The 12380-nt window shown below is 43.3% G+C and overlaps 2 protein-coding genes across 3 annotated transcripts; both read left to right on the top strand.

The window, feature by feature from the left end:
• Window positions 1-3690: 3690 nt before the first annotated feature.
• LOC131282718 (RILP-like protein homolog) lies at window positions 3691-6339 on the top strand. The gene is made up of 3 exons (XM_058312250.1): window positions 3691-4030; window positions 4088-4887; window positions 4959-6339. Exons 1-3 carry the CDS (start codon window positions 3764-3766, stop codon window positions 5074-5076), a joined length of 1185 nt encoding a protein of 394 aa, XP_058168233.1. The 5' UTR covers window positions 3691-3763; the 3' UTR covers window positions 5077-6339.
• Window positions 6340-7081: 742 nt separating this feature from the next.
• Window positions 7082-11349, top strand: LOC131287887 (uncharacterized). 2 transcript variants are annotated; one of them, XM_058316982.1, is made up of 4 exons: window positions 7082-7297; window positions 7393-10085; window positions 10246-10317; window positions 10903-11349. In XM_058316982.1, the coding sequence occupies exons 2-3, from the start codon at window positions 7424-7426 to the stop codon at window positions 10275-10277; spliced, it is 2694 nt and encodes an 897-aa protein (XP_058172965.1). In that variant the 5' UTR covers window positions 7082-7297; window positions 7393-7423; the 3' UTR covers window positions 10278-10317; window positions 10903-11349. The 2 variants fall into 2 exon arrangements, with proteins under 2 accessions (XP_058172965.1, XP_058172973.1); XM_058316990.1 differs by lacking the exon at window positions 10246-10317.
• The last annotated feature ends 1031 nt before the right edge of the window (window positions 11350-12380 follow it).

Below are 12380 nucleotides of genomic sequence, written 5' to 3'. Positions count from 1 at the left end.
GGCTGTAACATATAAATTTCTTCATCTATCTCTCCGTTTAAGTAAGCTGTTTTAACGTCCATATTCCTCAGGATTAGCTTATCTCTTCCTGCTATTGTTAATATTGTTCTAATGGTAGTATACTTGGTTACAGGAGCGTATACTTCATGAAAATCTATCCCGGGTTTCTGCGAATAGCCCTGTGCGACCAACCTAGCTTTGTACCGTATGGTCTTACCTGTTTCATCCAGTTTTCTTTTGAACACCCATTTACATCCAATGGCTGTTTTACCGACCGGCAATTCCGTCAACTCCCATGTTCCCAAATCGTTGTGTGATTTTAATTCGTCATCCATTGCCTTCTTCCATGCAACGGCATTCGCGGAACCCATGGCTTCGTGTACAGTTGAGGGATCACCTTCCGACGTGTTGACTGCTTCCAATACATACTCGGACATCCACCGTGGCAGCTTACCTTGTGTGCTGCGAACCGGCCTGTTGACTTCTCTGGAAACATTGTCCGAATTCTCGACGGCATCAACTAATGGAAGTTCTGACACCTTTTCATTACTGCAAATTTGGCTTTCGTTTGCATCTGCCATTTCAGGAACGTTCACCGTCTCGTCCAAAGCGCTATCATAATCACTTTCCGTATTTTCCTTTTCACTGAATTGTTCGACATTCTGGTGATTGTTGTTTGATATATCCTCTGAACTGTCTTCTTTCACTGGACTCGAACCTATCCGCACTTTGTCTTCCAGGAAAATAACGTCACGAGCAGCAACTTCTTCCCTTCTCGCGGGGTTCCAAATTCGATAGCCGTTTGTTGTGTACCCGATCATTATTCCGCGCCACGCTTTTCCGTCGAACTTGTTACGAAATTGTTTTGGAATGTGAACAAACACGTTCGAACCGAACACTCTAAGATTGGACACATTTGGTTTTCTTTTGTTCCACATTTCGTAGGGTGTACTTTTACAGATAGCTTCCGTGGGACTACGATTTATTAAGTATGCTGCCGTTTGTATAGCGGCACCCCATAGTCCTTTATGAACACCACTGTCTTCAAGCATTGTACGCGCTTTTTCCACTAGGGTTCTGTTCATTCGCTCACTTGTACCGTTTTGCTGCGGGGAATAGGGAACGGTAAAATCCATTTGTATTCCCTTACTTTTACAGTAATCCATAAACCGATGGTTTTTATATTCTCCACCATTATCACATCTCAACCTGGAGATACCAATGCCACACCTTTTAGAGACCATGGCTTCATATTCACGAAACTTATCGAACACTTCGTTTTTAGTTTTGATCAGAAATACCATTGTAAAACGACTCCAATCGTCTATAAAAGTGACAAAAAATCGTTCGCCGTTCATCCCTGCTTCCTGCATGGGGCCACATACATCGGAGTGTATTATTTCAAGCGGTCTGCTGGATTGTTCACTTCGCCGTTTCGCAAACGGTTCTTTTGTTTGTTTTCCGAGAACACATGCTTCACATACTTGGGTATCGCAATTGTTTTTCACGGAATTTAAAACTGGTAAACCTAGCACCAAATTGTTCTTTTGAAGTGTTTGTAAATTCTTCGAACTTATGTGGCCATAACGCCTATGCCACAGTTCCTGGTCCTTTTCTATGCGACCACCAAAAAAAATTTTTGAACTGTCTCTATAAAATTTGACACTGTACAGTTTTCCGTTTTTCTTTCCTTCTGCGATGACATTCTTACCGCGAAGTATTTTCACTTTATTATTTTGAAAAATCACTTGCAACCCGGTTTCCACCATCTTTATCACTGATAATAAATTCACGCGCGCATGTTCCATGTATATGACATCTTTTATGGTTATAAAAACCGGTGGACCCATATTTGGAACCGAAAAAACATCTATATCACCACCATGTGTGGCCGTAATGAGATCCCCTTCCTTCACAGCAGCGATTGTAACTTGTTCAGGAAGTCTTTGCAATTTATTAAACAGACTCTTCTCATTCGTGATATGCTCTGTTGAACCTGAATCAACATACCACATTGATGCATCTCGTTCCTTTTCTGCACAATCAACCATAAAACACGTGCGTGACGAATTGTTCTTCCACTTTTGTGGTTTACTTCGGCAGTTCCGTTTGTAGTGTCCAACTTTTCCACAGTTATAGCACTTTTCTGTAAACTTTTTCACTTCTTTATGTTTTTGCCCGATAAAGGCTGCCGACGTTTCGCGCTCACTTTTCTCACCACGTATATTACGTTTTTGGTCTTCCGCGAGGAGCCTTTGTTTTACTAGCTCGATCGTTAGTTCTGCTTCTGGCATGTTTTCCAGAGCAGTCACCAACGGGTCGTAGCTATCTGGCAGGCTTAAGAACAGCTGCGAGACCAAATCTCCATCCGTAAGGTTCGCCCCAGCTGTCTTTAATTTACGAACCAGCTCATCGAAATCACGCAAATGCGTCATTATCGATGTTCCCTCGGCCATATGTAAGCGCGCGAGTTGCTTCCTTAGAATCGTTTGGTTCGCTACCGATTTTCGAGCGTATACCTTGCTTAGGTTGCACCACATTTCTTTGGCCGTGGTCGCTTCCCTAACGATTTCCAGGCATTCGTCGGCAAGGAAATTTACAATAAGGCTTCGTGCCTTTTTGTCTGCCTTCGCGAATGCTGGTTCTTCGATTTTTATGTCTTCGGCCGACACTATACTCCACACACCTTCCGCGTCCAAAACCGTTTGCACGCGGAAACACCAATTCTGGAAATTGGTGTCTCCGTTGAAAAGCGGTATGTTGTATTTCGCCTTCTCCATGGTTGGAGCTGGGCCCATAACCTGTTCGGAAAAACTACACTTGTGTGGAAGAATATAAACACGACTTGCTCGATCGGTGGTTAAACTGCAACTCACTTTATTCCAGTTCTTTGCTTACTTATATACACGAGAACTAGTTCTTTCGATGAACGTTGCTATTCGTTACTTCTTAATACTCGTAAGTATGAAAAAATAAGAATAACGATTAGGAATTTGTTAATCTTTGTTTTTTCCATAAACTAAAATTCTTTAGCGTTTCTTATTCGTTCGAGTGCAATTATAATTGATTTGATTTTTCTGCATCTTTAATAACCTGAAGCAAGCATATTACAAGGCAGTAAACAACAGTCAACCAAAGGTTTTACCCTTTTTTCCCACAAATACTCCACGAAAGCATTTTGGACACGTTTTTCCGTTGTTTTATCTGTGGGAGTCATTTTAAATTGCAACATTTCTGACAGTTTTTCTGTAATGACGTCATCGCAAAAAATCAAGGTATCTATTTGTTTATGTCTCAACAGGTTAGCTCATAGCATACATCTCCGCACCCAAGGTTTGATTTCTTTCTATATAACCAGCATATATAGCTTCTTTGCAAATAAATGCGTTATATTCATTGCAATAGTGCCCTCAATGCAAGCATAAGACTATAGAATAAATAAAACTTACACACATAGCAATATTAGGGTTTTTTTTTCTAAAATTCTATGTTTTAAAACTTAAAACACTACACAAACGTTCAAAACTGTATTTTGAAAATTGATAAAACCTTTCACTTATTTTCAATGCCGCATCTATTCTCACTTTTCCAACCTAACTATCGCGACAAACGTCAGCGTAACAAGGCCTTATCCAGCCTTCAAGATCAAATATTGCTTTTCAAATAACCTTGGTCCTGCGCCTGCAAAATAGTGACTCGTCCCTTCCCTTGTTTCGAGCTGAAATTAACTATTTGTGCATCGTACAGTGGACGTGATTACAAAATGAATGTCGCGGAAAAGTTTACGGTGGTCGACGTTTACGACCTAGCATTGGAAATCGGGAAAGAGTTTGAGACAATAATCGACACTAATGGAGCAAATGCCGTCTCGGGCTTGATTACGAAAGTGGTCAATGCGTTGGAGTTGATGGAAACGCTGACCTGCCAGAATGAAAGCGAAAATGTCACCGTGCAGGAGCTGCAGGAAAAGATTGCCCAGCTGGAAGCGGAAAAGGAGCAGAAAGCAGCCTCCCGGTCGCGATATGAAAAGGTGAGTTGGTGATAGACCATGGACGGATGGAGCGAAACTTACTTTTTTCACGTACAGGAGCTGGAAGCCATCGAGGACCAGTGGCGTAACGAGGCGAAGGAGCTGTTCAAAGTAATCGATAAGTTGCAGGAGGAAAACCGTAAACTGCAACGTGGAATTGCACAGACGGCGAGTGAAAACAGCAGCCAATTGGAGGAACGGGCAAGAGAAAACGACACGAACGGTGACTCAAACAATGGTTCGAATACGTTGGACCCGGAGTCTCCGGCGTACAAGAAATCCGAGCACAAAATTCAGCTCTCGCAGCTGGAGGAAAAGCTGAAACGGAAAGAGATTGAGCTGTGTGAAAAGATGGCCGAAATCGAGAGTTTGTCGAGCCAGAACGACCGTTTGAAGAAGGTGATAAGCGAAAGTCGCAGGCGACAGAAGCTATCGCACAGTCAGATTGTTACGCTCTGCGAAGAACGGGCCGACTTTCTGGCCCAAATACAGGACCAACATCATGAGATCAAGGCGCTGCGGAATCAACTTGGCCTGGCCGAGAAGGAAAACGAAGACTTAGCCAACCGTGTGAACGAGGACGAACGTCCCCGTTTCTCGACGGTGGAGCTGAAGGAGGTGCTGACCGATCGCAACGAACTGAAAGCTCGTGTGAGTGATCTCGAGCAAGAACTGATGACGTGTCAGGCGATCGGAGTGGTAGGAAAGACCGGTGGTAGTAACACGGACGTGTGCCAGAAGGAACCGAACCTTGATAAACCCATAGATATCAGCGAATTGCCTGTACAAGGCCCTTTGCCTTACGAACCGGACGATGCTCCGTGGAAAAAGAGTAATGAAAGTGGTATAAGAAAGTTGTAAGTATTAACCGGGTGTTGGAAAAAGAAACCGGCAGGACCAACTGTTCACTTCCTCACACTCTTTTTAGCTTCCGCAAGTTGTTCAACGAAACCTCTTCCGACTGTTCGAGCTTTTCACAGCGCTCGCTGTCAACGCTCTCGAAAATGGCACTCTCATCGGGACCACATAGTGATATACCGATTTAAAATGGTAACCTTTCGCGCCAAACGTGGATGCAGTATGAAAACACGGTAATGGATTTACACAGAAAATGGAACAAACAACGATAGTAGATGAAATAGGTGCAATCCCTTTTTCAAGTCGACCAGCTAACTCCTGGTGACGTTTTTAAAGATTAGCGTTTTGGCATGTTCTGGCACCCAAGACCCGAAGGCATTTCGAGGATTCGAATGGAACCTACCGTGTCGTAGCCATATTGTTAGCGTAGCCAATTTTTTCAGCAGATTAATCCAATTTGTAGAGCTGTCTAAAAGTTGTGTTATCGGTATTAGTGTAATTTCTCGTATAAACAGTTTCCCACCAACATGGGTATTTAGTACTCCAATCTCTCTAGTTGCGTAGCATGCACATGCAGTAACAGTTCTTTGCGAAGGCATAGTTATCAATTGTTGTTTTCTAGCATAGCGATAAACAAAGCAAACGTTGTTTCGGTACGAATTTTCGTTTTTATCACTACAAGTTTTCAGATTCGTTCCTAGCAGGCGAATAGTTCCACTTCCAACTTCTTCCATTTCAATTTAGCTTATTAAGGGCCAGTTTTTTGCAGAATGTTATGATTCCAGTCGATAGTATAGAGTGTGATTGAGTGAATCAGAAAGGAACATTCACCTAAGTCTAGTCAACATTCACCAAGCAAATTTTTGCTACATTCCATTTAACACTTTGCATTCGATATAAAACTTTTTTTTATAGCTTTTCCTTAAAACATGTTAGTTCATCTACATCTCGAATGGGACAAACTCTGGGGGTCTGTTGACAGACAAAAAGTTTTTAGATAAGGGCAATGCAATTATACAGCAAACTCACAACATCTGAACAATATTGGGGAACAGGTATTATAGGAGAGGTGTCTCGAGCGGTTCGATGAGTCTAGATTATCTTTAAACCAGAACGACACTTTATTTACAAAACCAAAAAAGAAAACTGAAACGGAACTGTGTCAAGTATTATGTGAGACAATATGATCAATTAATAGCCATTGTTTTAAACTATATATTTCCATTTTTTCCTAAACATGACTGAGCATGAGTTTTAAGCCACAACACTTCTATGTAATGATGTCGTAGGCATATTTTGGACCATTATCATAAACTATGGCCAGCTCCCATATCTAGTGAGGAATTATCTCACATAAAACTAACATTATAGTAGCGAAGTCTTAAAGGAAAGGGTTTGGTGTTGTAAGTTAACCTTATTATAACTTTTAACCGAACTAATATCATCAGTAGCAAAGCAGAAAAAACGTGTTTCTTCATTTATCAACGGGCAAAGAAATTTCCGCTCGCCTCAACAAATTAATCTCCTTTTATAGTAGCTATCTAATTGGAGTCATCGAAGGCAATGCCAATTAAATCATAACTCGGGTTGATTCAACGTCCGTTTCAGTGTGCCCCTAATTGCAATTACCCAATTCCTTCGTAATTTCCTCAGGTGCGTTCGTGATGCATTTGCAACACATCTAACCTTGTTGCAGCGGTGCATTTGTACCGTTGTTACAGCAGCTGTAGAAGGTAGAGTTGTATCAAACTTTTCGAACCCGCTGGTCCGTAGCATCCGACGCTTGTCCTTTTCATCGTATCTCCTGTCCTTTTTCTCCCATCAAAAGTGTAGTAAACTGCTTGAATTTGCACATTATTTAATAACTAGTTGCGATAATAATAACTTAGCAATGATTGTAATAACTTAGCTTTTCGTTAAGTTTATTATCGAAAATAATACAAGGAATTTATAGATAAAAGGATGAGTTTCGAAAAAAGGAGGACCAACAAAATAGTTCTAGCTCTACAGAAAATAAGGTTCTCTAAATATGTTGTAAAACTGCTCGATTCCGACCGCAGATCAACAGTAATTCCCGAACCGTTATTTCTTGAATGGAACGGATCGGACTAATGAATCGTATTCGATGCCCACCACTAGCTGTAGAGAAGCAATTGCGTGCGGTGCGTGGAAGGGTACGAGGAGTAATCGGAAATGGTTTATTTATTTTTCAAGCGACTTTAGCAAACTTTTGCTGCTGCTGATAAGATGCATCGCGCTCGAGTGATAGCATAAGGTAGTGCCGTGTGTTGAGTGTGTTTGTGTATGTTTTTGTAAAAAACAACCTACCCTGCATATACGATGAGCCGTTAATTTATAATCATAGCTTGCGACAGACACAACACAGCAAGCCTGTTACGCAAAGAAAGAGTAAGTCCCCCCAAGCCTTTGCCGACGTGATTCAGATTTATCGATTTTCTCGCAAAACAGTTATCTAATCTGAAGACCTTTACTCCAACTATTAGAATTTCCCCGAAAGTGGGCGCATAGACGAAAATGTCCGACGATGACGCTCGTCTTGCCAGTGCTGCTCCATCACCTAATTGCGCAGAAGATGTGACCACATCGACCGAGCACGGTTCGCACGCGTTTGAGCATTCCCACGGTAAAGGTGACGACGGAAATGATAAAAGTATTGTGGGGAAAGCGAAAGTACAAACCACTGACGTAAGTGAACAGGCGAAGGACGAAAATGTGGTGCATACAAGTGTACCTAAAGCAGATGGCCATGAAACGCCGAAAGGAAAACGCAAGTGCGTCCAATTTAGCACCACGGAGCACAGCGAAGCGGAGGATATGACGTTGCGCAAGTTTATTGAAGGGGATGAAATATTGGACAAAAAGAATCCGTTCAAAGACGACGATCAAGGTTGCTTTGTGCTCAAAAAGCGGGACAAAATACAAGATAAGAAATTTGATTCGAACGCGCACGAGATTGGTATCGCGCGAGATGGTAACGATGGCAACGACGATGTAGACAACGACAACGAGTTCATTACGAAGGAAGAAATACTGCGACAATCGAAGTATGTGAAAACCTACATTAAAAATCCTGATAAGCGGCTCAACTACGATAAAAGTGTGATACAAAAATTGAACGCTATAAAGGCGCAGGGGCGTGAAGTACGTGATGTGGTGGTTATTGAGTGCACCACACCACCTCCACATTTACCACATCCACAGGTGCGACCACCCATTCCAGCACCGAGGGCCGTTTATCAGCAAAGCGATAGAAACAACAACAATCGAAGCAAACGCTCACCGCAACAAGCGCACACGTGGAACCCTAAACCGATGCCAAGGGCGCGTCGGGAATATGCGGAGGTAAAGGTGCGCACCGGTTCGGCCGATGCCGAGGAGTCGCTGTACGATTCGAACGAGGTGGTGCTGAATGCGCTCAAGTTTGACAGCCGGTTTCGGCAGGTCGAATTCGGCTCGCAGGATGACATTGACACGATAGCAGAGAAGACGGAAGATGCGGATGGAATTGAGGGAGCGGCAACGGGGGAAGAAACCATTTCTCGTTCGGAAACATCCACCGTAGCTTCAACACCCGCCAAGGGCCAACCCGAAGGAAAGAAGTCAACGTTTGCCGAGGATGTTAAGAAATCATTTTCCAACACGGTTAAGAGTGCCGACTTTATGAAATATCTGCAAAGCAAAGGGCTGTCGTTGGTGCCGGCCAAACAGCAGAAGTCAATCGACGGTTCCAAACGGCCGGATGTAAAATCAATCGACAAAGGTCGCACGCTGTCCAGTGTCTCCAGCCCAGTGCCCGTAACACCACCCCGACAGCAAACCAAGCTCTCGGTGCTAACAAAGTTCCTCCAGCAAAGCCTCTTCACGCCAAAAACACCAAACGATCCGGCCTACTCGTCGTTCTTACCCCGGTCTTCCACACCAATGCATGCACGGACTCAACTTCCTTTACGAAATGGTCACACCGGGACCAACTACAACGGCTCTCTCGTCAAACGATCCGTCTCGGTGGACGCCAAACCAAAGGTTAATTTTAAACAGTTCGATCAGGTTGATGCCGCTAGCATCAGGCGGCCCGTTTCAGTGAATGATTTCGATCGACCGAAGCTTCGCACGGGTTTCGCGAACCAGTCAATGTCTAGAATCGAGTCGGCGAGACGTCCGGTTAAAAATGCTGGCGTTCAGGTAAACCTCGCGAACGGCGGATCCTCGGTAGCGATAGCTGACGGCAGAGTAATTGCTGTAGCGTTGCCGCCTAGACCAGGTAGCTGGCAACCCGTGCCTAACAATATGTCTAACGCAGGGAACCAACGAATGGACAACCGGTTCCACGGAGGCGCTACTTCTTTGCAGACAGTTGCTCCGCTTTACGCAGAACCGCTCCGTGAAATAGCGATTTCACCGATACCAATGGGGAGGAATCGGTCGGTCGTAGACTCCGGGTATCACATCTACGAACAGACGCCAGATAATTTGAGACGTGAGATGCTCTACGGTAAAATCGGACATCATCCTAACAACGGATGGCACTCTCAGGACCGTCGTTCGTTCAGTAGCATGCAGGAGGGTGGCGTTGCGATAGGAAATGGTACCTACGGACGCCTTCGTCCACTTTACGTCTCGTCGCCACTCTCTACCCAATCAACGCCAATCCGCCGAGCCTCGGAAACATTCGATCGCGAACAAATCCTTCACCGGGTCTACGATTTCTGCCGCCGATCGATCCGGAACAGTAAATCGAGCATTCGTTCGAATCAAACGGAGCCGCTCTACCAGGGCACAACTCCCAGCGTGCGCATGGTTGGTAATGGCTCGACGTTACCCATCGAGCGGCCACGGGTACAACGTGTACAAAGTTTGAGCAATCCCCGCACACCCACGGGAACAACGAACTACACGAGAGCAGCCGGAACGATGGGTTCAAACCAGCCTCCTTTAGCACGCCGCAACCAACACGATCGTAACATTGAGAACATTTACGCTTTTGTGAACAAAAAAATGAGCCAGATGAGCGTTAGCAATGGAGTAGCCAAAGGGGTCGCTGGAAGCACCCCGTCGCTCCATACGGCCCCCTCTACCCTGCGGCGGGTAACGTTTTCTCGGGCGAGCGGACCGGAGAATTCCATGGAACACGGGTTTGAGGAAGCGGACTATGTAAACATACGAGGGGCCCCCGATGGTAAGTAAATATTGATATGGATAGATTGGCAAACGATCCCTTGCCACACATACTCACTTGGTAGTTCTCAATCGAACCTATTGATTGGCTGACGTAAACGCGCTTTCGTAGCTACTGCGCCAGTATTTGGTAATGGGACTTTTTTTTGTTACATTTCCAGGCCTACTAACATACGGAGTTGGTTCACTTTGAAACGCTTTATTACAGTCACAGAGAACTTTTACACACAGAAGTAAGCTTACACCACGATCATCCCCATGGTTCCGGTAGATTTTAGTTGTTTAGACTCTTTCTCGTTCCTATTGACCTATTGATGTTCATCTTGCACACTAATGCTGTATGTGGTTTGTAGATTCCTTTCCATCACTATTTATTCACTTCATTTTTTTTGTCTAACACAATTTTCCTAAATATCAATCGTTCGATCGTAAAAGTTTCTGTTCCATTAACTTTCTTTTTATTTTATTTTTAATATTAAACAAATGCCCTTATTTTGTGCATGATACCAAATCCCAAATTGGTATGTCGAGCTGCAAGGCAGTGACTCTTTGGAAAAAATACTGGTACTATTCATATTCAGGATACAAATGACAATCTATCTACTTAAAACCTGTCCTCCTTCGTTCTGTGGATTATTTTCTCACTAGTTCTAGTATTGAGTGCATGATAATGCCTTTTTTTTAAATAATGTTGTATCGATATTTTTCTTAGTCTTTTTCGCCTTCCAATCGAGCAGCTTTTCCGTCACTGACCGCTCGTGTTTCTTTTTCTTTTTCTTCGTCTCGTTTTCCCAACCAACCCCAACGTCGTTTCGCAGGTATCCAGTACCGTACCACGCAATGCTGACAGATTTCAAATGGCACGTGATTTTGGCGATTTTGACGCCGACCGCAACCGAAACCCGAAATGCTTTCGTAGGATCGTATCGTGATAGCAGAGCAAGCAATATACAGTATTCTAAATTTGAACGCTGAACGAAGATGATAGTCAAGACAAAACAAACAAACAAAAATGATACATTTTGAATCCTATTCGAATATATATACCCGGTTTTTAAACATATTTGCTAACTACCACTTTATACATTATATAATGTCCCCAATCTCCGTACACCTACACATATTTAATGCCTAACATATGATAAACACATTTATACATACACATATATATTTTGTATATTTGAAAATAAACTTTTACGAACCATTGGGTACCGCTTGGAAAACCGCTTGTTTTTGAACCTAGACACGTCGTTACCCATCTTCTACCTAACCAATCGTCACGTTGTTGAAAGCTCACTCATTGAAACTGATCGTTACTAACTGAACAAAAATCACTGGCAAGCTAAAGTGTGAGTATAAAAGTAAGCTAATGGTTTGTATAACAACAATGTTTTTGTTTGTATAAATGTTCACGATGTTCGGCAACGATGCCGATGGGTGGGTAGTTTCAGTCATAGTGCTTTAAGTAAAATAATGTTTTGTCCTTTATTTACTTTTCTATGGCTAGTCGTTGCACAATTAAATATAATTTATTAAATTATTTGCCGAATAAAACAAAAAAAAGAGTAACATAGAATGATAATCTTGCGGCGATCAATACGCGAATTACACGATTTATGAGAAAAAAAAACATAGCGGCTCAATTGGGTGGGTCATCAACATTTATTTTGATAAGATAAGGCAAAGAGTCGTTTCATCAAGGGGTATAATAAAACCAATATGGTCAATGTTCAAATTGGTCGTCGTAAAAAAGCCATTTCTAAAAACACGATCTTGATGTCCAAAGGCAAACAAATGCTAAATACTTGATTACCACTCGGGTGGTTCCGTAGGGGAAGGCAAAGGTACCAAATCTTTAAAATCAGTCATACTGACTCTACTTCCTCTGCTGATAGTGTCTTTTTCAATGACCAGCATCACTTGATCGTGATTCTTCACATTCGGGTATTTCGTGGTAAATGGCAGTTTATTTCTTTTTAACCCCCATTTGAATGCTCTACCGATTGCAATAATGCTCACGAATACATCCTTATGCACACCGCAAAACTGCTGGCGATTACGAGCTTTCCCAACATAAAATGTATGAGCAGCAGCAGCAAATTCGCTCCGGCAACATAGATCCGGAGCATGCGCGCCGGACACTTCCGTGCCGTGTTCCAGCGTTCGCCCGGTGGGAGGAAGCGAGAAACCGTGCCTGACAGAGAGCGGCCAAAGCGAGATGGAGAGAAATTGGTTCTGTGCGAGCCACCCCATGGTAGCCTGTGCTTGGGCTCAGGGTGGACACTTTTCACACAGA

Source organism: Anopheles ziemanni, chromosome 2, assembly GCF_943734765.1.
Source record: "Anopheles ziemanni chromosome 2, idAnoZiCoDA_A2_x.2, whole genome shotgun sequence".
Lineage (NCBI taxonomy): Eukaryota > Metazoa > Arthropoda > Insecta > Diptera > Culicidae > Anopheles > Anopheles ziemanni.
This window is presented reverse-complemented; position numbering and strand designations above follow the sequence as displayed.